Raw genomic sequence first — 25,240 nt, 5'->3', positions numbered from 1 at the left:
ACACCTTTTAAAACCAGCAGTAGTTAAATATAACACTGCACTTATCCAGCACAATACTTAAAAAAAAACGCTCAAGAACTTAAAAGAAAGCAAATTACATGTTGTAGGCATTGTTAAGGTACCCACAGGATTATTTTAACCATGTGCATTATTGAGCCCAGCTTTTAGCTAAGAAACCGTCTCAGATTCTGACCACTTGCTTTGCTTCACTGCAACCAGAAGCTGGGCTGAGGGAGCTGAAGACGGCAGCAGCCTAAGGGCTATCAACATGCATCATTAGCCCTTGCCAATCTCAGTCGCTGCAACAGGGGGGTGAAATCAAATACAGCGTGCTTACCACACTGAACACTGCAAACACCACTAACTCGCACTGGGGCTCCGCACTTTCTCACTTAGTTTGTATTTTTTTTAAAGCTGTAAATGCAACTCACATGGTCCCACCTCCACAGCGGGGAAAGTGCTGACTACACAGGTGATGCTATTGAGCAAGAGAGGGATTCAGCCCTGGCTGAAGAAATAGTTCTCCTTCCCACATTCACTGATTCCTCACTCCTCCAGACCATCTAACAAACACAGAGAGACCAAGGGGAAGTGGAACAAAGTATTGTAGAAACGAATGCATGCTCTAACAACCAAATCCCCTTTGATCACATCCAGCTCCCTACTTTATTTGCTCTGCTGATATTCTACAGATTGCTTTTGCCGGCTGGAAAGCTGAAAAAATAGCAAGTTATAGACAATAGCATCAGGGAACAAAGCTTGAAATTCTCTCCCTGCAAACACCAGAAACCTACTTCCAAGCCAGTCATGCATCAACACGCCACATCACCAGGAAGCACCATCACAAACAGCCTGAGTTTTGAACTGGATGCTCGCAGAAGGGTTGCAGCCCGCAGGCTGAGCCCTTTCTGCTGCTGCAGTTTCCCTCCACAGACAGACCCTCACACAAGTTTAAGAGCAGCCTTTCGGCCTCTCAGAGTATGAAGGGAGCACAGAGAGATAGGAAATGAGGCCAGTGACAAGCATGTCACCTCTCTGTGGCTCATGAGACCCATCTAAAGCAAGGAAAAGCAAAAATAGCTATGCCTCTATGCCAGTTTAATGCTCTGTGTAACAGGTATTAGTGGTTTCAGCTTGGCACATTCACAGGAAAAAAACCTTCAGGATAGTTAACACCTGGGTTGGCAAGGCAGCCAGAAACTGAACAAGCTGTGCAGAATTAACCACTTCATTAGCACCAAAAATGGCCTCTTTCTGCTGTTGCTGCTGACTGCAGCATGGATAATAAAATTTGACTGCATTAGCCTGCCAATCTGGCCACTTCTTCCAGATTACACCTACGTACTTCAGGACCAGTATAATATACCAGGCATCTAAGTAAAACGCCTGGCACACAGACAGCAAGCAGCATGACAAACTGAGAGAGAATCCAGGTTCTCGCATGACTTTTTGGATGTAGATAACAAGCTGATATGAATGGAAAATTTAATCAAAATGATTAATTCAACATGAAAAACTTAATGGATGTTCTCCCAGAAATCAGGATATAGACTTATTTTAAACACTGCCTAAGTGAAGTCCCAGTCGGTAGAACAGGACAGTTTCTCTCGCCAAACAACAGAGCAGCTATGAACAACATAAGCAGAATTTCCCATATATTTTTCACTGTTCAGGGTTAGGATTATTCAATTTTGTCTGTAAAATGCTGTAACTTACCCAAAATTCATGAGTTGAAAAAAATGCAAAAAGCTGATATAAATTTAGGACTAGTCCTAGGCGATAAGCAAGGAGACAAAGAAACTCTTAAGAAACAAAACTAAAACCCCACTTAGGAAAGCAGCTGGCAGATAACCTAATGCACAGCAACGACAGGCGTACGGGACAAACGTGCTTTTCTGGACAGGGACCCCACAACGCGGTGTGATGTCTCTGCATCACATTTGCCTGGTGGGACTCTTTTCCCTGTCATTTTTACAGACTTTCCCCTAAACCTAGGATCCTTTCGGTCCACCCAAAGTCGGATCCTGAGGTTTCTGTGGAAGTTGCCAGCTCCCTCTAATGACGGACGGTGCCACCGGAGGCCGACATCAGCACCGGGCTATCTAAAGCGGCTTGGGTTCTCCCTTTTTTTTTTTTTCCCCACCCGCAAAGGCCCTGGAAATACAGTTTCACTGCAAAAGGATGGGAGCGGAGAGCGCAGACCCGCCCGGCGGGGCGGCGACCCGCAGCCATAGATGCTCCCAGAGCCCGGGACCCTCGCCGGCGGCAGCACCCCCCGCCACCCGCTCCCGCCAGGCCTAGGCGCATGCGCGACCCCGCCGCTGCGCACCGAGAAGATGGCGGCTTCCGCGCTAGGCTGGTTGCTGCGGGGCGCTCGGCAGGTCAGCCCGGCTCCCTCCCTCCCTTGTTCCCCTTCGGGGCCGTGTCCCACCCGGCCGAGGCGCCGGGGAGCGGGCAGGGCCCGGTGAGGGGGCTGCGGGGCTTGTCAGACCGCTGGGGGCGGCGGCGGGCTCGGCCCGGCCCCGGCCCCGGGTCAGCCCAAACCTCGCTTGAAGCCCGGGCTTCGCCGGCGGCGGGAACAACGCGGGCGCGGGTGTAATTTCGGGTTATTTGTGCCTCCCGTATTGTAAATTCCGCCTTGGCTTCCCTGAACGAAGCTGGGTCACACGTTACGTTTCTTGGGCAGGAGCTGCACGGCAAGGAAGCGATTTTAAAGAGTCTGACGAAGAGACATTTATGGGAATAATTCATACTTGAACTGGGCAAACTGTATGTGCAACAGGTGGCTATTATAAACTTAATTTTTTAAATTAGGTTCTGCCCTCACCCTGCACAAGGCAAGTGCGGAGCTACTACGTGGACTGGAGGATGCTGCGGGACGTTAAGAGAAGGAAGCTGGCATATGAGTACGCGGACGAGAGGCTGCGGATCAACGCCATCCGGAAGAACACCATCCTTCCCAAGGAGCTGCAGGTACTGGGCAGCCGCCCCACGGCCGTGCCCCGGCCAGGGCAGGACACGAGCCCATGCCCGGCTCTTACTGCTGTGACATGCGCTGGGCTGCAGCAGCCGCTTTACGGACCCGAGTGGCCGTGCCAGGTCACGAACGCTTGCGTTTCCCTAACTCCTGAGCACAGAGTTATGTCATATCGCATAGTTACCGCTAGCGCCCAGGCATCTTCAGAGCCTCTGCCTTTTGGGGGTGTTTACAACAACAGTGTATTCGCCTGACTAGAGGTTGAGTGTGTTGTGCTGTGGGGTTTTTTTAAACTAGTGCTCCTCATGTAAGCAGTGTATATAACACTACATACGATGAAGTCATTTTTTTTTCCCCTCACAGCTGTCACTAACATATATTCAGAAAGCTATTTTCCTTATTTCCGATAATACGGGATATTATACAGTTACTTTTATAGTTTCCTAAATAAACTTTAGATTTTTTTTACTTATTTAAAAACCTGGAAGCCTGATCCAGCCAAAACCACCAGTTTGTTCAATTAGAAATACTTAATTTTACTGCTTGCCTGAGCTACAAGTATGTAAAAGCTGCATCAGATCTGGGTGTTAGATCTGTTCTTAAAACTGCACGTGTTCAATGCCCTGCTCTCAGCCTTCCTTACTAAGCATTAAAAACATTTACAAGTATCAGAAATATTCTTACAGTAGTCCTGTATGTATTTGATCTGGCCATGCCTAGTTGTGGGGAGATCCTTTCACCCTTAAACATTCTGGAAGAGAAGATGTAGGAATCTGGTTTTATGTATTGACTTTACCATTCTCTTGGCAAGTCTAGTCTGCATTGGATGTCCTTACGGGGGGGGGGGGGGAAGAATTGCAACTGACTTTGCTTTTGGTATTCCTCAGCTGCTTTTGGCACGTTTTGAGGTCACAAAGTCATAGCAGCAGTTAGATTGAAGAAAAACACTCCAGGAAAATAACTTTTTCCTCCCCTACAAAATGTTATTTGGGCTCCAAAATTAAAGTCTTAAAAATTAAGCTACAAGTTGTCTCTGAAAGTATAGGCTGCTTTCTGAATAAAATCATGGGAATTAAATAGGCCAAAAAACACTGCAAGTGTTTAGCTGTACTAGATGGAGTGTATATATACAGCTATATACGCAAATAAGATGCACAACCGGACAAAACCAGTAACTGAAATACATTCTGAAGACAAGAAGCCTTACTGACCTTGCTGTTACTGAAGTTGAAAGTCACATTGCTCCTGTCTTGATGCCGTCTTCCTTTGAAGGCGAACATCCCTTTAGAAGATAGCCTTACACTATGGCTTTTCAGCACTCCTGCAACATCATGGGAGTTTTTGTAGTCCAGCCTCAGACCTGCCTTTTACCTCCAACTGTGACTTCCTACCATGACTGAACACAGGATTCTTTGAGCCCTTCTGTCCTTCAGAAAATAGCGTATTAAGAATGCTGCAGTTAGGGACGCTTACCTAGCCTCAAGTGACTTCTTTTAGGCTGCATTTCCTTGCTGAGCTCACTTGTTCTTTTGACATTTCAATTGCTGCTACCTGGTGCTTCCTGAAAACTGTTGAGTTCTCTTGTTGTACGTAGAAAGACCTTTCTTAAGCCTTCTCATTAGAACAGAGACACTTTCACTTGTCCTCCTCTGGCTATTAACTCCTTCCGCAGAATACTACATGAGATCCCTTTTACTGACACCAAAGCATGTTACCTGGGAAGGCAGTTAATAAGGAACATATATTTAAGTTCAGTTCATCTTAAAGGACTAGCCCACCCTGCAACAAGGAGAAAGACAAGCAGATTTTGACTAACTATAATTACTGGCATGAGGTTGTTCAGTCTGTGTAATACGGTTAACTTTGGGGTCTCACGTGGATCATTTTACATTCACTGTTAGGATGCCCAGAAAGAAAGGGTGCAGTGAGGAAGACAGGTGCAAGTTCCCTATCAAATAGCAAAGCATACTCATGAGGTGGTAGTACCTGCTCTGCAGTTAGATTTTGAGGTCTGGCAATAAGCCCCCTCAAAATCCTGGGGAACACAGATAAACTTTATGCTGTGGTCTTGTGTTTTAGGAAGTGGCTGATAAAGAGATTGCTGACTTGCCCCGGGACAGCTGCCCTGTGAGGATCCGAAATAGGTGCGTCCTGACATCCCGCCCTCGGGGGGTGAAGCGGCGTTGGAGGCTCAGCAGAATCGTTTTCCGCCATTTTGCTGACCATGCTCAGATGTCTGGGATACAGAGGGCTATGTGGTAGTTCACCGCATGGATATACATTCACGCAGAAAACACAAAACAGGGTCAGTTTGTGTGTTCGAGTAATTAAAGCAAGACTGTCCTGTCTAGGAGTCCAGCAATCAATATCAAACTAATAAGGGAAGGATGAGAAGCCATGCTGATTCATTAAACTCGCTTACTGGATTGCAATTGGCATCAGCTTACAAGAAGCAGCATAACTGCAGTAAACTGGTCTGTATGAGAGGCAGTTTTATTTTGAGGAAAAAGTTACTACCTGGTGGTTGCAGAACTAAGCTGAGGTTTGTGATATGGGCAACATTAGAAATAAAGACATACAGCACGAGGCTCGTTTAAGCAGTTTTTTTGCCACCGTACGGTAAGTTCACCACGGTAATTTGGGTAAAAGCATAAATGAAATCGCACAACAGGGCAAAGTGGTAATCTGCCATGAACAAGGGTGAACACGAACTGAAAATAAAACATGGCCTCAAGTTCAGATACTGTTGCTATGCAAACTTAATATACGTATATTAACAAGCAGACAAAGTGGATAAAGGACCTATTAGAAACTACAACGTGCTAGTATTTATCTCCTGCTTGTAGTGCGGCGCTTGGTCCAATGCTTTAAGAACAAGGTAGCAAGTAAGTCCTAGTCCAGACCATAATAGGAGAGTAATGGCTTCCTTAATTCATAAGGTAACATCAAACAAATCTGTCCTTGGGAGACACATGAGAAGGAAGCAGGAAGGAAACAATAACAACACGCCTGCTGCTAAGCTCATGTTTGCCCTGTACTCTTCTTCAAAGCAGGGCAATGAAGGGGAAATGGCTACTCCGTCCCCCTCCCTAGCAGTGGGGCTGAGAGGCTGCAATAAACAGGCCAAGTAAAACTGTGCTACCACCAGATGGAAGGCACACAGGCAGCAAATTGACAGCAACCCATCACCCCCGGTTGAGTCAAATTTTGGAGTATAAGCTATCTCAATATACTTCTTACTCTGTTACCTTAAAACCCTTGAAAGGTGATAGGAGAAAGTGGAGCTTGTCTCTTTTTTTCCTCGTACACTGCTAGAGCCAGGGCAAACTCACTGTCCAGCATCAGCAGCTCACTGCCCTCCTGCAAGTGATGCCACCTCAAAGACACCCCAAGGAGCCACAGTTAGCATAGGCACCAAAGAGCTGTTTTCATTTTCAAAATGCAAAAGAGGTTAAACAGCCAGTAATTAATTTCTGAGAGTAATCATTAAATTTTAATACCACAGGATTAACACATACTGTTTCTGCTCAACTATCAAGTGCTTGAGATAGTGGTTCTACTTTCTTCAGCATTTCTCCCTTTGTGACACGCTTTACAGTTCAACATACTTTCCCAGATCTAATCAAAAAACCACACCCCATGTAGTGAGCATGACATTAGCCCCAGCAACCAGATGGGTACAGCTGTCACTTGCAAGAGAGAGGCCTTAACCCATCCTAGTTTAGGATTCCTTTTCTTTTACATTCTGTTCTCAGTTTCACAACACTCTCCACTCATCTGAGATGCTTTTTCAAGGAGGGGTAAGGATATACCTATGCTCCACTCTTCAGGAAATGGTGAACCACTTGACTGAAGGAAATGCTTTATAAGCTATTTTATTTAAATATTTTCTCCAACCTGAAATGGAAAATGACTGTCTTTGCCTGGAAGAAGGTCATGTAAACAATGATCTTTGCAGCATAGCGTGTCTCAGATGGAAGATCAGTATTAAGGCGGCCCTTAGAGTACTTTCAAATATCCATTGGTATGTCGCCTTTGGATTGCTTTTCTCTGCTTTCAACCCAGGCCTTGTTGATGGTGCGCTTCATTTCATCATCTCCTTCTGCATACATCTTTTTTAAAAGGTTCATAAGCCCTTCACTAGGATCTGAGGTGTCGTAGGCAGCCTTCCTGCAAGACGGATACATATGAGAAGATCAGATATTACCAACAATTCTGTGCAAAAAAATCAAACGCTAATATTTGTTTGAAACATCCTGTTAACAGTGAGGATTTTGCTTTGGCAGTCTTCAGACGCTGACAGTCTTCAGTCACGCTTCAGTCACCTTCCGAGTAGGGAGAATCCTAAAGAGTACCCTTAAACTAAGTGCAAGTTGAGTAGTATGCCTACAGCTGTCCCACTAAAGATGACGGGAAGCATTTTACAGTAAATGTGACCCTTGAAGCACCACCCAAAATTAATTTAGGGAAGCAGAAGTGGAATATAACAGGCACAGAAAGTGCTAATATCTGTCTGCGCTGTTATGTGAAAAGTGAATAAAAATAGAAAAATAACCACACTGAGCTCTTTGAAGTGGCCACATTCACAACCCACAAGGTATTTTCTGCTTCTCATTTTTCAGATTATCTCCAGAAGTTGACTCATTTCTAACACCTCGCATTTCAAAGCGATTTTCTCAATTTAAGAAGCCAACTGACAAATGGTGCCACCCACACAGTAAGCACCTGGGTATGACATGCCCCACATCACCAGGCTATACATAATGCCCTCTCTGGCAAAACTGCCTCTCTCTATCCTGTTTTCTAAAATCCTCTAGGTAGTTACTAGGGCAGCTGCAGGCTATCTGAAAAACACGCAGATCAAAATAGATCAGCAGAGGGAGCAAGTTCCCCGAGCACGGGGCTAACCACCAGTCTCGCAGACCCGAGCACTCAGAAGCTGGGAGGCGCGTTTCTGAAGCCACTCATTTGCCATACTGTGAATCCTCAACGCTTGGAATAAGGCGGCAATACGCATCGTGACAGGCTGGGCAGCGTGCAGGACTTCCCTGCGCAAGATACAGGTTTAACAAAACGACCCTGTCCCTCCAGCAACCTGCATTAGTAGGCAAGTCACTGTCTCTTAATCTCCGGTGATATCATTTGAGAGGGGAAGGTAGTTTTGCTCTCAATTCAGGTATGGTTAAGTTAGGACAAAGCAGTTTTAGCAAATCATCCTATAAAAATACACAAAATGAGTAGTTGTTGGCAGGCACAACTTTCTCAAAAGTGAGTGTTTCCATGCTTCAAGGTGGGTATACACATTCTCTTCCAGATAAGAACATATGTGTGTGTTGTAAAATGTAAAATTATTATATGATATACTACATTTTTTTTATATATATATATAAAAAAAAGTCTCTTGTCCCCAGGTGTTTCCTGCTGTAATTTGCCACCCTTATATATCCAGTGCCTAAGCTGCTTGTAGGATTGCTCCCAAGCACCTGAAGTGCTACAAATTAGCTTGAGACTTTGTGTAACAATCTAGGTAAACGAAGACCCGTTCTGCCAAAAGGACGCTGGGATTTTTGTGCAGGCACCTCACACGCAGGTGACAAAATCATAATTATTTCGACCAGCATAGCTGCAGGGAATATATATGTATTTCTATATAATATACACTTAACCTAAAAAAAGTCAACCTCCCTAGAGCAGTTTTTGCAATGACTGCAGCCATCAAGATACAAATGAATCTTTAATTGGTTGATTAACACTCTCACTGTGGGTCTTATCTATCGTATTTCCTATGATGCAGCCTTCATCATTAGCAATGAAACAGTAGAAGAGTGGCAAACAGCTACTCAAAGCGTATCTCCTCCACTGCCAGTCCTGCTAGTACCAAAAAAATCCCAACCTAATGATTCTCAAACATCTTAGGGGCTTGTCGCCCAGAACAGTGATTCTCACAGTCTGACTGCACGGTCAGTACAGTACAGATCTGCTCTCCTGGCAGTCCTAAAGCAATCTGGAGAAGAAGAAATGGAAACAGAGATGGAGGGTTGAAGAGACACTTACTCTTTCTCTTTGCTTTCTTTTTCCACTTGAGTGAGACATTCCCATTTTTCCTCCCGCTTCTTCCTACACATCACGAGGACCGTGTCTGTCTTTATCTGTATGGTGAACAGCAAGGCATGAATTTAGAATGCTTCATAAAGGGGTGCTAGTCACAACCACAATGAATCAGGTTAGCTGATAACATAAACATCTTTCTATACTCACAAATTCCTGAAACATTTCTCAGCTATTGATTATTATGTAGCAAACAGAAATTATAGTATGCACTCGGCTTCGGGGTACAAAGTATTAACCTCATTCTGGACAATTTAAATGGCATGATTAATATAATACTAGTACAGTACTATAGTACCAATATAGAAGAACATATAGTGCTGCAGAAACACCATTCGGTGATTCTCAGGATGCTAAAAGTACCCGGGACTGTCTGGTAAAGGGTGGCTACGTTTACTAGACTTCTCCAAGAATACCAAGTTCAGGTAGAGGCTCTCCCACTTTATTTCTCCAAGGATAAGAAACTAGTTTCAGGGCATTGCTTAATCTTGCAATATGTTTGCAAGTTACAAGCAAAGCCTGTTTAATTGCAACCCTGACCTAAATTTCGCAAAGAACTCCTGCGTGCCACAGCAGACAAGAGTCTGCTGGAGCTTTAGCCTAGCAAGTACGTGACCACTGCTCACTTTTATGCCGTCTTAAAAAAAATCACCAGAGCATCACCCTCATTTATTTCAGCTGTTTTAATTTTACACTGTCCTAGTTTTAGGGCAATTTCAAATTGAACCATCATTTCTTCACATCTGATGTCATTCAGTGCACCGCACAACTGCGCAGAACGCACACAAGGTATTTGATGCATCCCTAAGCCCGGAAAGGTGCTACAAGTAGCACAGTAAGGACACTATCACCAGTTGCAGTCATCAGCAGTAAAATGTTACTAGTGTTCAATTCTGGAGCAACACACCCTTACAAAGGCAGAGCAGGTTTCAGACTTTGCTTTGGGTATTATGCCTATTTAAGCTTCCCCAAGATCTCGGTCTGCTGACAAGTCTCTTAGACCTTAAAACTGCAAAGAATTTCTCAGAGGTATTTAAAAGCACAAGGATGCAAATGGATGCTTAGTGGAATTTTCTGCTTAATTATTTCTGAAATCCTGTTGGAGAGCTATTAAAAAAAAGCGTACAATATCCAGACATGATCTTTGGAAATAGGAGCCCATGGATTCCAGAGAATAATTCCACAGTTATGACAATTACAGATTAATAAGAATCACGTTCACAGTGAAGAGACTTTACAGACAGAAGGGAGGGACTGAAGGTTAGCACTGAGCCTCTTGAACTAGCGTCAGGCAATGAACATGGTACTTTGTGAGAGACCTAAATACCTCTAACAGCCGAGGTGCACTGACCTTTCTAGAGCTGCCTTCCACGGAGATGGGTTTCAGGAGGTTGTTGAAGGTCATGGTGTAATTCTTCCCATTCAGATTCTTCACTAGCAGATCAAATGACCTGGAACCAGAAAGTGGGGAAGACGGGCACAAATATTGCAATCATTGTAAGACTATTGTGCCTTGCCACCAAAAACAATGTCTGAAAGCCCTTTAGCAGGCGTATTTCTTTGGAAAGCATATCAACAGGCTTGAATTACTTTCTTCCCAGGGCTTTCAAATCTTCAGTTGGATTTAATATTGAGGACTTAAAAGGACCTGTCCAGACTTCACAACAAATCAAGATCTTTAGGGTTCTTTCTACCTCGCTGATCTCCTACAACCATGGAAAGGCAGATTTACTTAATGTACACCTGCCCCTGACTTCAGTTCTACCACCATCAGAAAACAGGGCTAACACTACATATCCTGTCAAGCGTGATGAGGTGCAACAAGCATGTGTAAAATGAAAATACCCTGATACCCTCTAAGGAGAGCTATACTTAAGGGTATGTGCTAAGTGCTACTAAAAGCTAATATCGCTCAAGTTAAAAAAAAGAAAGAAAGGGGTGGGGGTGGTAAGGGATGATCCAGAACAGAACTCAACACAACACATGCCTGCATTTCAAATAGTGTTCTTCATCCATGCTCTCCCCTGTGGCATGGTGCAACAAGATGAACTCACCTCTCTGTGAAATTCACCTGCACATTCTCAGCTGGAAGCTTCTGGACTCCATTTAGAGAGATGTAAATCTTAATAAACTTATCTGACTGATCCCAACCTGCAAGTGAAAAAAAAGAGATTAAGTTCTACCTTTCCTCCATAAACTTCATGCATTCCATCCCAACTCACTCCACAAAGTCCCCTAGCAATGACTAGGATCTCTGCTTTATTGAAACAATCTTTAGAGGGTAAGGGAAAGAGATGAATTACTCAGGAATAACTTGAGAGCAAAAGGAGGTCCTCACATGTAGCCCTGTTCCCCAATTCCTGCAAATTCTGAGAAAAAAAACACATATCAGCTCAGGTAAAAGGAGAGCAACCCTGTCTGTGCAGGGGGAGGCAGAGGTAGCTGTCTGCTTTTGCTGCAGTTTCCTTGACCCACTTTTCCCCCTGCTCCCTGCATGACAAGTATTTTGAGCAATTCCCTCTCCTTTCACCTACATGGTGAGCAGAGAAGCCAAAGCTCACTCTTTCATTCCTGCTAAGCCCTAGACAATGGAAAAATACTAGTTGGTACACCAGTGATTGTTAATGCATCCCACCAGTACCATCACACAAACAGAATTAATACACGCTGTGGTTGGGACGGCACAGCAGGCACGTAGTAGCTTTTAAAGTGGGGTCTCCAGTCTGAAATAAATACTTAAGAAGGCTTCTCTATAATGCTAAGCGGCAACTGTAACTCACACTAATGCCACCCTGCCTTCTCTTCAGAGAAACGCTGGAGCTCTAGTAAGCGTTCAGAAAAGTAATCCTACCATAATTGTTTATTTTCACTGTGTACCCTCCCAGTGATGACTTTTCTTCCTCTGCTGCATCTTTTGGCTTCGGTGGAGGCTGATTCTTGATTTCTAGCTCTAGCTTGTGTTTCTCTGCCATCAGGACATCACGAAGTCGCTTCCTCGTGGCTTTCGTAAGCAGTTCTTTAACCTCTTCCAAATCTTTCTGTAACTGGTTCAAAAATAAAAGATCACAGGTATATATTAGATACAGTTCTTTTTACTCAAGGTTCACAGCTGAGCTCTTTCAGTTATGACACTTTCAAATTTCCCAGCTGCAGCAGCTGCAGGTTTATCAAGTCAGTAGTTTCCTTTCCCTCTACGCCCCGTTAAGCACGAAGCCATCTGTTCCCCACTCCCTGGCCACTCACGCTTTCACTTCTCGACCAGTATATATTTCAAGGTTTAACCTTTCATCCGTAGAAACAAGGGAAACCGATAAAAGTTCGGCAGTTGGAGCAGCTCCCCCATAGGTTCTGGATTATGCTAAAGGCGCACAGCAGCACCTCAGGGAGAGACCCCGACAGCGCCCAGCAAAGCCTCAGGCTGAAGGCTCCCGGCTGCCACCCACGCACCCAAGCTGCCCGGCCCCACGCCTCCGAACTACGGCCAGGCCGCTGCCCCTCGCACCGCACGGCGCCCCGACCCCGGCCGGCCCGGGCCCGCGGCCTGCCGCCGGCGCGAAGCGGCGTTCGCCCCCGGTTCCAGTCAGACCCCCCCCCCCCGCCGGTGGGGGCGGGCGGGGGGGCCGGCTCACCTCCTCGCGCGCTGCGGCCATGTCGCGTGCGGCGCCCCCCAACCCCCCGGCGGCGGCGGCGGCAGCGGCTCTCACGGCCCCTCTGGAACCTTCCGGCCTCCCGCCCCGCCCACGCACCGCGCGCGCCGCGGAAGTGGCGTAATGCCGCCGCCGCCGCCGCCACCCGACGCGCGCCGCGAGCCTCACCCGTTCCGCCGGGTGAGCGGAACAGCTCGTTCGCCCCGCCCCCTCCCTCCCCCCCCCGTCACCCGCCGGCGTTGCCACGGCGACACGCAGCCAGCAGCCGCGTGGCCGAGCCGAGGGGCGGGGCCACGGGCCTTCCCGCCTCTGCGGGGCCCTGAGGGGTGGGGTGGGGCGCGCGGCCCGGCGGCCGTTAGTGCCCCCCTGAGGGAGCTCGGGGGCTCGGCCGGCCCGCCCAGGGGAGCGGCGGCCCGGCGGTGGCTGAGGCGGGCGGCCGGCCGGGGAGGCGGCGACTGACGGGCTCCGCCGCCGGGCAGGTTTTCTCTCCCGCCGTCGACCGCGTCTGGGAGCCGGTGGCCGAGGCGAGCGGCGGCGGCGGGGCCCGGGCGGGCGTGCGAGCGGGTCTCCTGTGTGACCGCAATCGGTACTCTTTTAGAGGCGACTTGAAGTGACCTTCCCGAGTACTGCAGCCTCGGTTGCAGCTGCCCAAGGAGAAAAGTACATAGTGAGGTGTTTCTCACCACCGTTACTAAATCAGCGTACTGAACACCAACAACAATAAAAGTGTCTATATCCCCAGGTCCCAGTCGGGCATTAAAATTTCCCAGAGGGGGGGAAAAACAAAAAGGCAATGGCAATCTTTCTGTAAGCAGGTAAGTGGAACAGTCAGCGTTTGCCTCCAGATGTCTTTTATAAGCAGTGGAACCCAAGGCAGGATGCACCCCTTCCGCGCTTAAAAGGTAGATTTCTTTAAAAAAGGGTGGCAGTTATAACGTATTTTACCAAATTGAGGAACGCCAGCTCATTTGCTGATTTACAGGGTTAGGGGTTTTTTTTTCTCTTCCCCTTCTAAAGTGAACATCCAGGAACTAATTCATCTGTAAAGAGTGTTTTTTTGTAGAAGTATGGAGAGAAGAATAGATCGGAGGAAGGTAAATTCATAGAAAACCTGAAGCCAAGGATTTGTGTTCCAGGCTGCATTCCACAAAGCAGTTTTAACAGGCGATGTACTGAAGCGTTTATTATAACCCTCTGGTCCAGTGCTTCAAGATCTGCAGTTGAGAAAGGGTCAGGAAGGATCTGCGTAACTAACTCTGTGGTTATGTTTAATTTTCATAGGACTGAGCTTCAGCCTGTCCATCTTCAGGAATAGCTTTTGAAGCTGGGCTAGTTGATTTTATCTGGAAAATACAATATGGTCAACTGGAATTTACTTCTGTGGCATGGTTATTTAATTGGTTAAGGGCAGTTGCTTATTCAGGAATTTTTTCCTTACGATCTTTCTGTTGAGCAGCCACTGAGACAAGAAGAAACTTTCTGTGTTTTTTTCCTTAGCTACTAATCTTTGAGTTTCTCCACTCTCAGCTGTGGTCTTATATTAGGAAGTGCTCATAGTTTTAGAATTTAAATTGGTATTGCTTTATAATTTAATTTCTGCCTAGAGGAGAAAACGCTTTCACTAATACATAAATGCATTTGTAAGTGAGCCTGTAATTTGCTTTTTTCGTTTTTTGGTTTTTTTTTTTAAACCAGTGTTTATTTCATTTCCTTAAATGAGGAGCATGTTAGTGCCCGTGGCACTTCCACTTGAGTGGCAGCTTCCACGTGGAAGAGTTGTCACTCTTGTAATGTAGAAACAAGTTCCACACAGCTCGCCTTTGCATAAAGCTGCAGTAGCATCTGGATGCTGCATCCTCCCTTGGCTGGAAATGGAAGAGAGCCTGACAAAGCCAAGTTTTCTTCTTCTGCGCATCCTTACAAGGAGCCAAGTGGCAGGCCTTCTCTCGGGGGAGAAGAATCAGAACAGTTCCTGCAGCAGGAGGGGGAAAAGGAGCTAGGTTAGAGTTAGTAGGAGTACTGAAACTCCGCTGAAAGATCCTGGCCTAGTCTGTCTGGCAGACAAAATACAGTGCAGAGTGCTCTTCAGCGCTTATCGGCTCTAGAGATGGGGCGGGGGGGAAAGCATCTGAGAGGGCTTTGAAAGGATGTGGCCTCTTTATCTAGCACGTAGTAGCCATACCTTCTGCTTCTGTCTGCAGGCATTGATAGCAACTGATGACAAACAGTCTTTGGATAGTGATGTGGAGGTAAATCAATACAAAATGTTACATCTGGTAAATTTAATCTTCAGCTTTTCTACCTCTTTGCCTTCCTATCTTTCCCTAAGTGCTGTGTGCTTTTCCAGTTATCTGGGAACAGTGGCTGTTCATCTTGATTAATAAAAAAGAAAACCTAGAGCAATTGCTCACATGTATTCAAATGCTTTATAAAACCATTTTTCCTTTTGACTGCTCTAAATTCTGCTCTGGCCTGTTCTTGCTCAGCCATGCTTCTCTGTTACCAAAGTCAGTTTTCAGTTTCTTCCTGTCTCCTCCTTCTCCATGTCTCCTCCCTCCAATGTCTCTTCCTTCAAGCATGCTGCCTCATGGCTCACTTGCCTGTTTCTCTTGTGTACTTCCAGGGAAGCATGAAGATCTTAGCAACAACTCCTGTTGCCCCATTGCTGTATATCAACAACCTTTAGGAAAAGCCTATTTACCGGTATGTTCTCTGTGCTGAAAACCTCAGACTAGCATGCGGAGCAGAGGACCAGGGTGACCCGTTAGCTCTCATCTCTCAAGACTCCTGCAGAACAGGTTAACCCTTGTGAACGAGTACATTGTCCTAATGAACTGGTTGGAATTAGCGATATAGCATGCACACGTTTTGGACAGCTAGTCTGCTAAGTTCACTGTGTCCTAGTGCAACAGCAATGCTTGAAAATAACCAGCTGGAGCGAGCTGTATCAGAAAACCTGACACAGCAGCTGTTTATTATTGCAAACAGATTTAAGCTGTTTCTTAAGTGGCTTATGAAAATAAGCACCTTATTCCCATTTTGTTTGCATTTCCATTTATTTTACAAGGCATCGTTCACACAATGATAACAAGGTACTGATCCAAACAATTCTGTAACAATTAAAAAAGTAAACATTTGTTGTGACCATGTACATTGAATTGCACTTTTAATAACAAGCATTACACTTATATTTCCATATTATACTTTATATAATACGTGGATTTGTTACACAAGTACTGGCAGTACTGAATTGTTCTCAGTTAAAAGTCTGATACCGCCACGATGCTCTTTTTTTCCTAGCTCTTTAGGATTTGCGAACTTGGGACGCACCCAGGTAACAAACGCAACTCCAAACCTGGAAAACGTCATTGTAATGGAGTCAGAGCTTTGAAGCTGCTCTCTGTTTTGTGTGCTGAAGTGAAGCCACCTTGAATGGCAGACACTGAGGGATCTAGATCGTGCTTGGTTAGACCCTTTTCTGCATTCACGTCCCATCTTTTCCCAGTTCAGAGCAGCCAGAGAACCTTCTTCCATGGGAAAGCAACAGTTCCCAAAGCTCAAGAGAACTCCTGGCGCAGCTTTTGAAGGTGGTGTCAGCAGCAGTGCAAACCCAGGGATTACTGGAAGGAGGGAATCGGGATCTGGAGAAAAATCTGAGAACATCTGCTCTTGTTTGCATTGGTAGTACCATCCATGTATTATATAAAATACAAAAATAAGAGAAACTGAAAGGAAATTAGTACAGCCCAGGATTCTGGTGGTATCAAATCACAAATGAAATTCATGATACCAAATCCTTTTGATGTATTTATCCCCTTGTGATTCAGTTTCCTATATATTATTCTATATATAAGATATAGTTTTCCAAAGATACATATATATTCCTTTACAGGTTAAATAAAAGCAAGTCCCACTGAATAAGAAAATAAGAGGAAGTAATGTCCTAATTCTCTACCCATATCTTTTTTTCTTTTTCAGGTAAAAATAGCATGAAATACATTCAGTAGCAAAGCAGTTGGAATCCAGGAGAAATGGAGAGCCCTGTATTCCTGGAGGATTAACCTGTACGTGTTAAGTCACGATCTTGAAATAAATTATGTAGACTTCTGACTTGGGAAAGATAGGATCTTGATCAATGCTGAGTATTATTTATCCAGTTGCAAACTCTTTGAATTTCCTAAAACCCATCTATGGATTCACCCAGTTTTAAAGGCTGCTGTGATGTATACCTAACCTAACTTGAAAGGTCCAAACTCGAGTGCTTCCCTTAGTAGTATGACTTGGAAGGAGGTAATGGGACAGCTCCCAGTAGGATATTAGCCTAATAAGACAGAAAAATAATTTAGTTCAAGCCTTTGTGTTTGCAAGAACAACGTGATGCCTGGCGCTGTGTATACTCGCCGCAGCATTACATGTCTAGTGCAGCCAGCTGTTTGCACAACGGCCCGTTCCGCAGGGCTCAGCTGTGACAGGCGTGCCTGTCAGCCAGAACAGTCCCCCGGTCTTGAGAGAAAAATCTCTGCCCTGCTCTTCACGTTCCGACAATAACACGTACTAAGGTTTTCTCTCTAGCAGTTGGAAGAAAACCAGCATTGTAAGATAAGAGTGTTTCTGTTTTCTGTGCCAAAGGTATTTAGGCTTATTAGGTTACGCAGAAGTATGCCAATTATCCCTGAGTCTAACAGTAAATCAAAATAAGAGGTACAGTTCTCCCACACATACAAGTAGTTTCATGGATTTCACCGCAACTACGTAATAGAAGGAAGGGGACAGCCCTACCTTTATCCTGTGGAGAAAGCCTGACTTATGTAGCTTCCAAGTTTTGATACTTCAGTGTCAGTAAATTCAGATTTTTATTTACTCCTAAATTGCCACATTCAGTCAGTGAGTGACATCGTGACACTGAAGTCAATGGGATACTTCATGCTTTGTCAAGGGCCTGAACTCTTGCTGTTCTTGACTTACTTTCTCTCTCTCTCTCCCCTTGTAAATGGCTGCTTTTATTTTGAGTTGTTTTTAACACAATGGCACAGATGAAAGCATCTATCTTAAAAGAAATTTCAAGGGCCAACCAAGAGAAGTCCTTTAAAATATCTTAACAAAGAAAAAAAAAATTGCTTACCTCTGTGAGCAGTTTACCTTAGCTGTAGCAATGCAACTTAGCTGTAGCAAATTATATACTAATTAACGGGCAGGACAAGGATGTGTTTGTCACTGCTGGCAGCACCAATTACATGGCTGACTACCTTTCTTGAGACTGGTTTTACTAAACATTAATGCATATGGACCTTAGGGTTTTTGCAGTTTCTTGGATTAACACCACGCATGATATTTTCTATTTTATTGTTTTTAATTCTCTCCAGGTACATTTAGAATTTGTTAAACTAAGTGAAATAAGTTCTATTACTTTAGAATATTAAGTTTGATTCACAAAGATAATACAAGACTAGTTCACAGATGTACCATGTAACTAAATCAGCCTTGCTTCATTTATCCTGTAAAGTGTTACAGTCAAAGTAAAACCAACTTCTTTTTAAAGTGAAAAAAAGTACTTTTTTTTTCCCCCCCATATTGGGCATCTCAGGAACAGATTAGAATCCAACAAGATAAAACAGTCATACTAAAAATATTCTTTGGAGGTTTGTCCCTAATCAAAGTAAAGGCTTTATTTCAGAACTGTGCATTCTCAATAAAATTAAAAAATAAGATTTAGTTCCACATACATATTTATGAAATTCAAATTACTTTTAATATAGGTTTGATGTGGACACATAGTTTAATACTGACTCAGGAAAAAAATATTAATCACTCCAGACTTACGAGCTATGTTAGCTGTTCCAGTGCCACATGAAAATAACAGTTTCAGTGAGACTTTGATGATGTTTCTTGCTGAAAAGCTAAACAACAAGCCAGCTATCCCCGACAGATCAGTCGGTCGGGGATACGTGTGCACGCAGCTCTGTCACACGCTGCTGAAAGGGCTAATTAAAACCCAGATTTATTTACTCACAGGAAGCTCAGTTCCCCAATAGCACGTATAGTCAGCAGGCAGAATTTTAGCTTGCCTGGTTTAATCCTGCAGTCTTGCTCCTTTCCTTGTTTCTGAATATAACTATGCTTATTCACCAAGATAATGCCATAGAGCTCTTTTCTTATTCTTGCAGTAGTTTTGAGACAGTTTCCACGTAAATATTACTCTTCCAAATGCCACTGCTACAGACGCTACCTTGGACCTACAGATGGAAGGTGAAAATTGTTTACCGCCTTTATGTCATTGCCAAGAGTGATAACTCAGCCATTGCCTTCTGAAACTTTTTGCTGATGTAAGCCAGCTTCCATCCTACAAGGTTTTGAAATCATCATGGCTAGCAGGTAGCAAACATGTTTTTGTCACAGAAACTCAACTTCCAAAGTCAGAGAGCTGCTACACTGAGAAAGATGATGTTGTGTCAAAGCTAGTTCCATGAAACGTGGTGAGCTTATTTAACAGTTCTTTTTTGATGAACTGGGGATGTCCCACTCCCATGATCCGCTTGCACTCATTGGACCCTTTGAGATGATTTAACTCATTAACTTGGCAAAAGACAAACTGGGGGGGGGGGAAATCCACCCACATCTTTTTTTGTTTTGTTTTTAATCATCTCCAGTAAGTGCCATAACAAGGACAAGGGACATGACTGTACAACGGGGAGCTGGAGGGGTGAGATCTTTGAGCAGCAGTGAGCTACATTAACTCAGTTGCTCAGGGAATCACAGTCTTAACCTTTTATTATTATTATTACTGCATTTTTCCAGTCAAGGTTTTAAATCCACTTCTAAGTATGATTTAAGGTAAATGAAATGAGAAATTTGGACACTTGTCAAACCATCAGTGTCACTCACCGGCATAGTACTCTCAAATGTAACAATCAGGTGTTCACCAGGTATTCTTAAATGTCACTTCAAATTTATTATGCAGTTCATTTCGAGTGTGAAGCGGAACTGGTAAGTGAATGACTAGTGCTAGGTTTAGACGGTCAAGAGAATGGAAACATTTATGCAAATATTATTAGCAAGAAAGTGACCAGGGAAAAAGACCTTTGTTAATATTTGCAAAAGAAATTCCTTCTGCTTTTTCCCCCCTTTTTTCTCGCTGTATTAATACTTCCAGATAATCACTGTTCTTGCAGGTACATTTTAAAATATTAACATTTTTTAACCCCTTACTCTTAGACGAGAGAATTTTGTTGCAGGACAGTTGTGTCAGGATAGTGATTATATTTTGATCTCTACTTCAAACAGCTGACTGCCTTTCGGAATCATTCCTTTGGCACAAGTAACATTAAATTTGTACTACCCTGTTTAAAATAATTCACAATTATGCTTGACAACAAAGCACAAGATGGGTATCATTAAATTTTATTGTACAAAACTGACAGGATATGGCATTCCTTAGAATTAAAAAAAAAAAAAAAAAGATCAAAACAGAACTAATGTCCCTGGAACAATTTTGTAAATGGAACAATTAATACACAACCTTTAGTCCAGCAATGATATTTACCTGCAAGACCATCTTTAGACATGACAGGTATAATTAAAAAAATATTCCATCAGTTCAAGCAATAGTTTAATTTTCCATGAAATAAGTATTTCTATAAACACTTTATGTTCAGTCAAAACAAATGCTTTTGAATTTTCTTACCTTAAGAGATATAAAACAACCAGACAGGTTTGGGAATCATCAGAGAAGTCTACCCCACGGGAAAGTCTAGGTTTTGTATTCCACTTGAAAATGTTTGTTTTTATAAAAATAAGTAATACCAACGTGGCATTTCCTAACCAAATACTTCTAGCAAACAGATCTTGCTTCTGTGATGTTTTAGTCATCAGTGCAGCACAAGCCTTTTGGGTTTTTTATTTGATACCTCATTTCTGTGTCAAATTCAGAATTTGCATATAGACCCAGGGAAAGGTTTTCATGACTCTTATTCCTAAGACCTACCCTTTATTGCACAGGATTTACAAAAGGTCAAAACTATGCAAGGTCTTTACTCTGCTTCTCAGCAAAAACATCAAATAAATGTTAAACAGTTTTCCCTTTATCCCAGTGGAAGGAATTAGTTCTTGGAATTCTTAGTATAAACATGAAATAAAAAAGGGAACTAGATAACTTTATGTTAAATTCCAGTTCAGCTGTAAATAGCCTTTAAACAACAGTGCTACAAAGAACTGCACTACTTGCATTTCCGAAGAAAAAACAATCAAAACTAAGAAGTTATCAGGGAAGCTCATGAACGATTGTGCCAAGAGAGCACAAGACTACCTTTGCTATGGCCTAAGCTTTACAAAAAGTGCTTCTCTGCAGGACGCAGTCACTGCGATAAACTTCTGAGATGGTCCCAGGGCGTAAGTTATCCTAGACATCCGCACACACACTAGTACTTCTTACACTGTGCTTTCTACGAAGAGATTATGCTTCAGTACTTTACGTTTTCCATTCTCTCTCTTCCTCCAGAAGAAGAAAAAACCTTCTATGCAAGATAAAAATAATTTTGAATAATTAGTCATGTATTAAAGACCTAGTTTTGAAGTATTTATTTAACATCTAGTCATATAAAATAAAGTGTAAAAGTATGAAGGTATCAGAACGTGGCTTTCAGCAAGGCAGTTTGGGAAGTAAGAATTCAACATAAAACAGGAATTTTTTTTTTCCCCCTTTGAAAAGGGTCACATCAGAATGAATGAAAAACACCGAAGAATTTCACTTCAAGCCTGCACTCCTGCCTTTTGTCCTTTCCCCAAGAGGACAGACCACTGGAAGAATCCTCCAGGGTTTCAGTTGTGGTGTTCTTTGTGCTCTTGTATCGGGTCTGGCTGGAACTATGTACTGCCCTCTTTGGGTGGCAGGGGCGGCTGAGGCTGCTGCGGTGGCTGCGTGCCTGTGGCCGTTTTGATAGAGTTCAGGGTTTTGCTAAACCAAGAGTTTTTGGCAGCTTGGATTTCATTCATAAGGGCTCCTCTCTGGTGCTCCAGCTCCTAAGGAAGCAGAATAGTCAGAATTGATCAAAAAAACAATTAATTAACAAAAAAGCATCTTCAAACTCAGTCCCTGCAACCCAGCGCTTTGCTTGCAACCTCCCAGGCACTGGGGAGAGAAGACGGATTGAAATTGCAGAAACAGCAGGAAATATTTAGGTATACAAATAAAAACCTCTCTTCTTTTCTTTTTCTTTTCTTTTTTTTTTTAAGACAGAAAATCGTTCTGGAAGTTCACAGATATACAGCGGTACAGGTATATGCTCCCTTCTGGAACAATTTTTTGCATGATTCAGAATTATTTTGGACTGAGCACAACGAGGTTAAGGAGACTGCCCTGCTGTACTTGGATTGCACATACCTGAATTTTGCACTTGGCTTCCACGAGCTGCAGTTTGGTCTGTGCAAGTTCCAGCTCCATCTCTCTCAGCTGCTTCTTCAGCGCATCCTTCTCATCATCTGTTTCTATGCCTTTATTCTCCGTGCTTACAGCAGGCAGCTTCAGTGCCCCCTCCTTACTGAAAATCTCACTGCAGTGTTTGCAGGCCATCACTTTACCCTGAAATACCCAGAAAGCTCATTTTTAATCCATGTTACAGGAGTTGCTGTGCTTCCTGGAAGAGCCATTTTTATGTTAGACTGCCTTTCAGTCAGTAATCTCTAACTATCTAGTACTGCAGTTTTCATATTTGACATGAAAAGGATTTGAGAAGTTCATGAACAATTTCCAGGGTATATTAACCAGTAGAAAAATTCCTAAAATCTACTTAGCATGCTCTGTCTAAGCACAGAGACTTTGCTCCTAGATTAGAATTACTCAAGCCCTCTTGCTACCAAAGCTTCGTAATATTTTGCAGTATTTATGCCAGCACAATTCAGAAGAGTAAATTACACCCTAGGGACTTTCCGTCTTCCATAAAAGCACTTGACCGAATTAATACAGATTGTGATATTTTAAAGAATGTCAGGTAGCTTTTGCATATTTGCAGAAGCAAGCGAGCAGCCTGCGCTCGGTGCCAGGGCCAATACTGGCCTGCTGGTGCTTGTTTAGCATCGTAGGGGACGGCCCTTTTTGTCAGCGACGCCTGACACACAACAGTAAGGTTCTCGTGCTACCTGGAGAAGTGAACCAGTTACTCATGGCTGCAGATGTAGCACAGCTGGCCTGGCTCGCACAAACTAAAACGGGATATTGAGCTATTTCAGCAGATTATAGGAACATCAATCCTAGAATTACTTCTTTTATCAATAACATTAAAAAGTCACTAAAAAGCAACAAATCAGGTTCAGCTTGAGTACTAAAGAAACAACTAGAAGCTATAGCAGAGGGAAAACAATTCTGCCTACTCAGTAGTGACAAAGCAGAGGGGTGGAATTATTACCTCATCAGGAAATGTTTAGCTCCAGTGCAGATGTTGCTGGTAAGGGGGGTTAAAGAAGGGAGAGGAACTGCTATGGAAATTCTGGGGATGGCCCAAGCTGTGCCAATTACTTAAACCAACTCTGCTTAAATTACAGAACCCCAAATACAGACATTGTCCAATTCAGCCAGTTCCGACCCCTCCACTGTGCACACTGGAGAAGCAACATGTTTTCTCTTCTAGAGCGCCTTGGTTTTTTCTTCCATTTAATTAAAACACCCAAGTAAATACTGTCTCTCTACATTTTTTGCCAAAAGTATACATTTCAAGAGGAAAAAGAAAAGCCAAGTACTATATGCACTTCAGTTTCAGAGTTCCGCCCTGTCAGATATAAGATAAAGAACCGTGAAAGGAAATAAACCCTTTCATTGTTTACATCTGATGAAAAATGCATGTGGGGCTATCAGTGCAGCTGGGCGGACACCGCTGCTGTTACATTAAACTTCAATTCACATTTTGTTCTGTATTCCTGGCATTTAGCAATACTTGCGTTAGAAACATCCCATATGTTGAGGCATCATTCTCACCTTCACAACTTCCAGTTCATCTTTACTGGCCGCTTGTTGTTTTTCCAGCCTGGTACTCAGCTGGGAACAAATCTGGAGCAGAGAAAGCAGTCTCTTAGCTAAAGTTTACTATACTGAAATATAACCTGTGCTTTTTAACAATGATTTTTGTTAGAACCAACATTTCTTAAATTCAGCCTCACTCAGGTATATGCCTTCCCCCTTAACAAATCCACTGCTGCTGATAATGAGACTGAAAAAAATGGCAGTATTCAATACAGAACCTGAACACAGAGACTGGAACATTTTATGGATTAATTGGTTTATAATGTTTATACTGGATTGTGTCACAGAGTAAAGAAGCATTCACCCCACAGTACTAAAATTAGCTGAAAGACAGGTTACTCCTGATTCCCTAAATTAGGGGACTATTAGGAAAACCACAAAAAGATTTATGACAAATTACAACGCTTGCTCTCTGAAAGCCTGAAATGTAGTATATCTTATTTAAAGGATGAGATCTGCAACACTGAAAATCGAGCTCTCAGAACAGGTTGAAAGAAGAAATATGAGAAAGCGTCTCTAGAACAGTACCTGTTTATACTCTGCAATAATGGCTGTGGTTTTCTTGATCTCAGATTCTGCCTTCTCTAGCTGCTTCCTGAAGACTTCCTTCAGCTAGGAATTGAAGGAGAGAAGTTACACAGCACACTGAAAGAAGTTCTCAAAATGTGTCATCGGATTGTGCTCTCAAAGTCTTGCTGTGTTTACAACAGTTCTACAGCTGCTTCTTACCAAATTCCAGTTCTTCAGACAAGTGTCTGATTTACTCAGTATACAAATACTTACTATATTCAGTTATAACCAAACAGTCTATACTGTGGTACAGCGTATCCCTGCTTAGAGAATTCTCCTGTAGGGTAATTCTCTTCCTCTGGGTTAAATGGTGGTGCAGCATGGTCCACAGACCACAAAACGAGAGCATTACTATTAAGTGGGTTTTACCGATTTTGTTTTTGTTTTTCTGCACACTGTCACAGCAGGTTTGGGCAGACAGATTGTTTGTTTGTTTGGAGATGGAACAGGAAGAAGAATCTCTCAGTGCTATCACTCTCATCTCCCTAATAGGAGAAAAAAATCTGTTTTGGTCTGTGGCGCTGCGTTAAAATACAGCTAACTCATTCCTCCACTGTTCAGAACCACTAAGTTTTGAGAGCCCTTTCAGTAGGAAAAGTCCTCCGCTGCCTTGCCTTATAGCAAACAGAGAACTTGGCAACCTCCATTTCAGAGAGACACAAAGAATTGCCGTTTGATCGTTGTAGTCACTGTTGTCAAACAGCAAAAATAAAAATCAGGGTATCACTTTTGAAACATGCTTTCGTGTGCGTCAGTATTCAGCACATGAGACACGTGGGATTAAAAAACTAAGACTGAACATTTCGCAAATGAGTAGGAGGGCAGGTCTAGTCAGCAAAATTCTCCCAGCCCTCAACTCTGTTCTGCTGTTGGTTCTAGCTTCAGACAGGAACGGTCACAGCTTTATTTCAGTGAACCAGCAGCTGAATC

The 25,240-nt window shown here is 43.5% G+C and overlaps 4 protein-coding genes across 12 annotated transcripts in view; 1 reads left to right on the top strand and 3 right to left on the bottom strand.

Annotated features, from left to right (window-relative positions):
• The window catches only part of TNN (tenascin N), a 31,450-nt gene extending 30,528 nt beyond the window's left edge, over positions 1–922 (bottom strand). For both annotated transcript variants that reach the window (XM_050901378.1, XM_050901379.1), the window contains exon 1: positions 795–922. The gene's annotated coding sequence lies outside the window, so the exon portion shown is untranslated. The remainder of the gene's footprint in view (positions 1–794) is intronic.
• A 1,414-nt stretch (positions 923–2,336) lies between these two features.
• On the top strand, positions 2,337–5,563 carry MRPS14 (mitochondrial ribosomal protein S14). Its single transcript, XM_050900720.1, has 3 exons — positions 2,337–2,381; positions 2,815–2,973; positions 5,057–5,563. The coding sequence occupies exons 1-3, from the start codon at positions 2,337–2,339 to the stop codon at positions 5,237–5,239; spliced, it is 387 nt and encodes a 128-aa protein (XP_050756677.1). The 3' UTR covers positions 5,240–5,563.
• A 1-nt stretch (position 5,564) lies between these two features.
• On the bottom strand, positions 5,565–12,787 carry CACYBP (calcyclin binding protein). Its single transcript, XM_050900721.1, has 6 exons — positions 12,715–12,787; positions 11,937–12,129; positions 11,140–11,236; positions 10,437–10,536; positions 9,032–9,126; positions 5,565–7,147 (listed from the first exon to the last, which is right to left on the bottom strand). The coding sequence occupies exons 1-6, from the start codon at positions 12,733–12,735 to the stop codon at positions 6,988–6,990; spliced, it is 666 nt and encodes a 221-aa protein (XP_050756678.1). The 5' UTR covers positions 12,736–12,787; the 3' UTR covers positions 5,565–6,987.
• Positions 12,788–20,114: 7,327 nt separating this feature from the next.
• RABGAP1L (RAB GTPase activating protein 1 like) overlaps positions 20,115–25,240 on the bottom strand; it is a 257,343-nt gene continuing 252,217 nt past the window's right edge. For 6 of the 8 annotated variants that reach the window (XM_050901438.1, XM_050901437.1, XM_050901441.1 and 3 more), the window contains 4 exons: positions 24,269–24,352; positions 23,696–23,767; positions 22,109–22,306; positions 20,115–21,747 (listed from right to left, as the gene is read on the bottom strand). In XM_050901438.1, the coding sequence (XP_050757395.1) occupies positions 21,592–21,747; positions 22,109–22,306; positions 23,696–23,767; positions 24,269–24,352 (510 nt within the window). In that variant the 3' untranslated portion in view covers positions 20,115–21,591. The remainder of the gene's footprint in view (positions 21,748–22,108; positions 22,307–23,695; positions 23,768–24,268; positions 24,353–25,240) is intronic. The other 2 variants (XM_050901445.1, XM_050901447.1) reach the window with 1 other exon arrangement.

Source organism: Gymnogyps californianus, chromosome 8 (genome assembly GCF_018139145.2).
Source record: "Gymnogyps californianus isolate 813 chromosome 8, ASM1813914v2, whole genome shotgun sequence".
Taxonomy (NCBI): domain Eukaryota; kingdom Metazoa; phylum Chordata; class Aves; order Accipitriformes; family Cathartidae; genus Gymnogyps; species Gymnogyps californianus.
Note: the sequence above shows the minus strand (reverse complement) of the source record. Positions and strands in the feature narration are given on the sequence as shown.

What these genes read in the sequence shown, in the direction of transcription:
- MRPS14 (XM_050900720.1), top strand. Translation starts at nt 2,337, where the DNA reads ATGGCGGCTTCCGCGCTAGGCTGGTTGCTGCGGGGCGCTCGGCAG. An exon ending in TGCTGCGGGGCGCTCGGCAG is followed by an intron (nt 2,382 to 2,814) that starts GTCAGCCCGGCT and finishes TTTTTAAATTAG; the next exon opens with GTTCTGCCCTCACCCTGCAC. An exon ending in TCCTTCCCAAGGAGCTGCAG is followed by an intron (nt 2,974 to 5,056) that starts GTACTGGGCAGC and finishes CTTGTGTTTTAG; the next exon opens with GAAGTGGCTGATAAAGAGAT.
- CACYBP (XM_050900721.1), bottom strand. Translation starts at nt 12,735, where the DNA reads ATGGCCGCAGCGCGCGAGGAG. An exon ending in AGTGAAAATAAACAATTATG is followed by an intron (nt 11,237 to 11,936) that starts GTAGGATTACTT and finishes TTTCACTTGCAG; the next exon opens with GTTGGGATCAGTCAGATAAG. An exon ending in TGGAAGGCAGCTCTAGAAAG is followed by an intron (nt 9,127 to 10,436) that starts GTCAGTGCACCT and finishes TTCACCATACAG; the next exon opens with ATAAAGACAGACACGGTCCT.